This window comes from Camelina sativa, chromosome 14 (genome assembly GCF_000633955.1).
Source record: "Camelina sativa cultivar DH55 chromosome 14, Cs, whole genome shotgun sequence".
Classification (NCBI taxonomy): domain Eukaryota; kingdom Viridiplantae; phylum Streptophyta; class Magnoliopsida; order Brassicales; family Brassicaceae; genus Camelina; species Camelina sativa.
Window position 1 is genome coordinate 1,450,909 of NC_025698.1, and position 3,069 is coordinate 1,453,977.

The 3,069-nt window shown below is 38.7% G+C and overlaps 2 protein-coding genes across 3 annotated transcripts in view; both read right to left on the reverse strand.

Annotated features, from left to right (window-relative positions):
* On the reverse strand, positions 82–1,933 carry LOC104743139 (probable inactive histone-lysine N-methyltransferase SUVR1). The gene is made up of 7 exons (XM_010464252.1): positions 1,918–1,933; positions 1,524–1,660; positions 1,384–1,425; positions 1,142–1,294; positions 796–1,069; positions 161–693; positions 82–93 (listed from the first exon to the last, which is right to left on the reverse strand). The coding sequence occupies exons 1-7, from the start codon at positions 1,931–1,933 to the stop codon at positions 82–84; spliced, it is 1,167 nt and encodes a 388-aa protein (XP_010462554.1).
* LOC104738917 (mitochondrial import receptor subunit TOM9-1-like) overlaps positions 1,401–3,069 on the reverse strand; it is a 2,206-nt gene continuing 537 nt past the window's right edge. Inside the window, exons 2-3 of one of the 2 annotated variants that reach the window (XR_759904.2) lie at positions 1,524–1,660; positions 1,401–1,425 (exon numbers count right to left, since the gene is read on the reverse strand). The gene's annotated coding sequence lies outside the window, so the exon portion shown is untranslated. Of the gene's footprint in view, positions 1,426–1,523; positions 1,661–2,739; positions 2,818–3,069 lie in introns of those variants that run through there. The other variant, XR_759905.2, reaches the window with a different exon arrangement.

The window sequence follows — 3,069 nt, forward strand, 5'->3', positions numbered from 1 at the left end:
AAGGCATTGCTGAAGCCAAGCAATCTTCGATACAAGAAGAGGAACAGCTTTGCTCATGAGAGAAACTTGAGAGTGAGAATTTCACTGGAGCATCTTGAAACACAAAGTTCTGAGGCATGTAACGGAAATGTGAAGGAGTCTCATCGTTGATCTCATTCACCCATGGAATCTCAACGTTTTCTTCACCAACGGTAATGTCCTTTACATTGTTAATTGCTCTCCAGCCATCTGAAGAGATCTCACATTCAGGAACAACTACCAACCCCATCGAACAAGCTGCAGCGCTTTCATCACCCACCTTACTCACGGTTTCTGTTTCAAGTGACTGGTTGGTTGAATTGTTTACCATGTCTACGTAACAGCTACACAAGTCCTTCATGAACCCAAGGACTGAAAACTCGGGGTGAACAATTTTGTATGACTTGAGGCACTTCTCTTCCATTGCTCTGCGAAAATCCTCCATAGAAGGCAAACACAAACTCGTTGTTTCTCCAGTTGCAGGCGAGAAAGTTAGACAAATCTTCGCCTCACCAGATGTCGAAGAAGCTAATTCAACCGAAGCAGCAGTAGCTGAAGGAGGAACATCCTTGGTAGTAGTAATCCTGAGAATCTCTTCAGTTTCTCTATCCCGTTCTTCCACATGAGTATTTGATTTCTCCATCTCAAGCATGGGAGCTGAGCAGTTCCCTGTATCTGAATAATGTAAAGACGTGTCAAAAGGAATCATAACAAGAGACAGATCAGGTTAAAATGCAAAGGCTTTAACATCTCATCACAAGCACATAAAAGCTATACCTAAAATCAGAGGCTTATGATCGGTATTGGGCTCATCCTCATCGTTGAGAATAATAAGTGCACCGTCCTCAGAGTCCTTTTCATCTTGTGTAGGAACAGCTGGCAATGGAAGTATTGATGGTACTTCTTCGGGATCCATTGACATGCGACTGCTGAAGCTAGGACTTGCATTATTATACACAGTCATTGACAATCCTCTTTCACCACTTCTGCGTATGTACCTCTTTAAAGGTGGTAGTTCATCATCATCTTCATCTTCCTCTTCAGGCTGAATCTGTTAAAACCAAATAAACACATGTTTATATAATAATACTAAGAAACCCGAGACACAGATGAAGAAACCTACCTTGGAAGCATCTTTGTTTGGCTTCTGTGATATGGCACTGCATATGCTAAGGCTTGTGTTGTTGTCACAACCTCTTCCTCGCTTTGGGCGCAATCTCTTTTTCAAAGGAATTTCCTCTTCATCCATTTCGTCTTCTTCCTCATTCACCAAAGGCTGAGACAAAACAAACAAGAACATCAAAACCTTGAGACAAAAAAAGAAACACCCGGAAAATGTCATCAAATCATGACAAGTGAGCTTACTTTAATCTCCCTTTTCTCTTGCTTCTTCTTCGTTTCAGTGGCCTACAACACGACATATTATGAAAGAGAATTGACTTAGTTCGAATATGAAAAATTCAAATAAAGGAAACTCAAAAGTGATTAAACCAGAGAAAACAAACCTGCGGATCTTCCTCCTCGAAGATTGCATCAATGAGGACCTTATAGTCTTCAGCTTCTATGAAATCCCACTTCTTGTCATAAGCCTCTAGAAGGTTCTTGAGGACCAATTTTACTTTCGCCTCTTGTAGAAAATTCTCTGCAACAACAAGGCCGAATTAAACACTGAACTCACAAAACTTCAGGAAAAAAACAGAGAAAAGTAACAAAAACGAAAACTTTCATCTTCCTCTCCCCGGGTGAAGGAGGGAGAAACCAGAGATGAGTAAAGAGGGTTAGATGAGTAACGAAACTAATGTGACTCTTAAAGCCACCAAACTACAGATACTTTTTTAGTTTTTACCCACCAAAAAGATTGGAACTTTTTTTTTGTTTCCAGAGGGAAACCGAACAGACCACAACGGTAACACATAAATGTAGAAAAACCCTAAACGTCGAGCAAGCAAGGGTCTCGAAATTATTTATGGTGGAAACGAAATAGAATTGAAGCGATTGCAGAAAAGAAAACTAAGAAGAACTTACCAGCAAAAAGAACAAACTCTGAAACTGGTTTTAGGGTTGAATTTGGCGTAAGAGAACTGAATTTTCGAACTTGCAGAGAAGAAGTGAAGACAGATGCCGGAGAATTTAGTGACGAGAGAGGAGAGACTGTAGTAAATGCAAATCCACAGGGATCAAAGTCTCACTCTTTGTAGAGAATACGATTTGAAAACTTAAAAGAGTAAGACAGAGGAGACTCTCACTGTAGAAGAGACTGTGGATTACTAAAAGGCAACTTTTACCATTCTGACAATGCTTTTAGGACCAAAACGCACCGTTTCAAGTTGTCAAACGCAAAAACGCCATAATGACAATACAGAGCGAGGGAAAGAGAAAAGGTTAATAAATGGAAGTATGATTTTACAGAGATATGGGCCAGCACAATATATATACACTAGTTTTCTCTTTTAACCTTCGGATTAACCAGATAACTACAGACTATCCCTTAATGTAATTGCATAAACAATTTGTTCTATGATTGAAGATTAACCAGAGTCTTCTTCTTATAAACTCTCTCTAATGTATCATTATATCTTTTTAATTTTCTCTCACAATGTAGTAGAGTTCCGGTTTAGTATGATTCTCGTTTTGTTCTAAGTACAATTCTCTCCTTTGTCTTTTGGTTTTAAGTAAATAGGGAGATACCCTTCTGCTACCATTCTGGAATTAGCGAGCCAGCTAAAACATTTTTCCAACTCAAAAACCCTTTGTAGAGTCCGAGACTACCACATTCACATTGAACAAGAGATGGATACACTGAATGCACATTGAACAAACATCAAGGGAGTGATGATTGTTGTAGTAATCAGATCTGAGTGGCAAGTATATGTCCATGAGAACGAGTATATCAACAGATCCGCAGGAAAAGCTTTGGTCTTGCCAAATAAATTCCTCAAATTTGATATCTTTTTGGCAGCTATTGAGTTTAACAATCCTCCATTAACATCACTTAATGCACAAATATATAAGAAAAGCTCCCTTTTTTTTTTTTTTTTTTTTTTTTTTTTT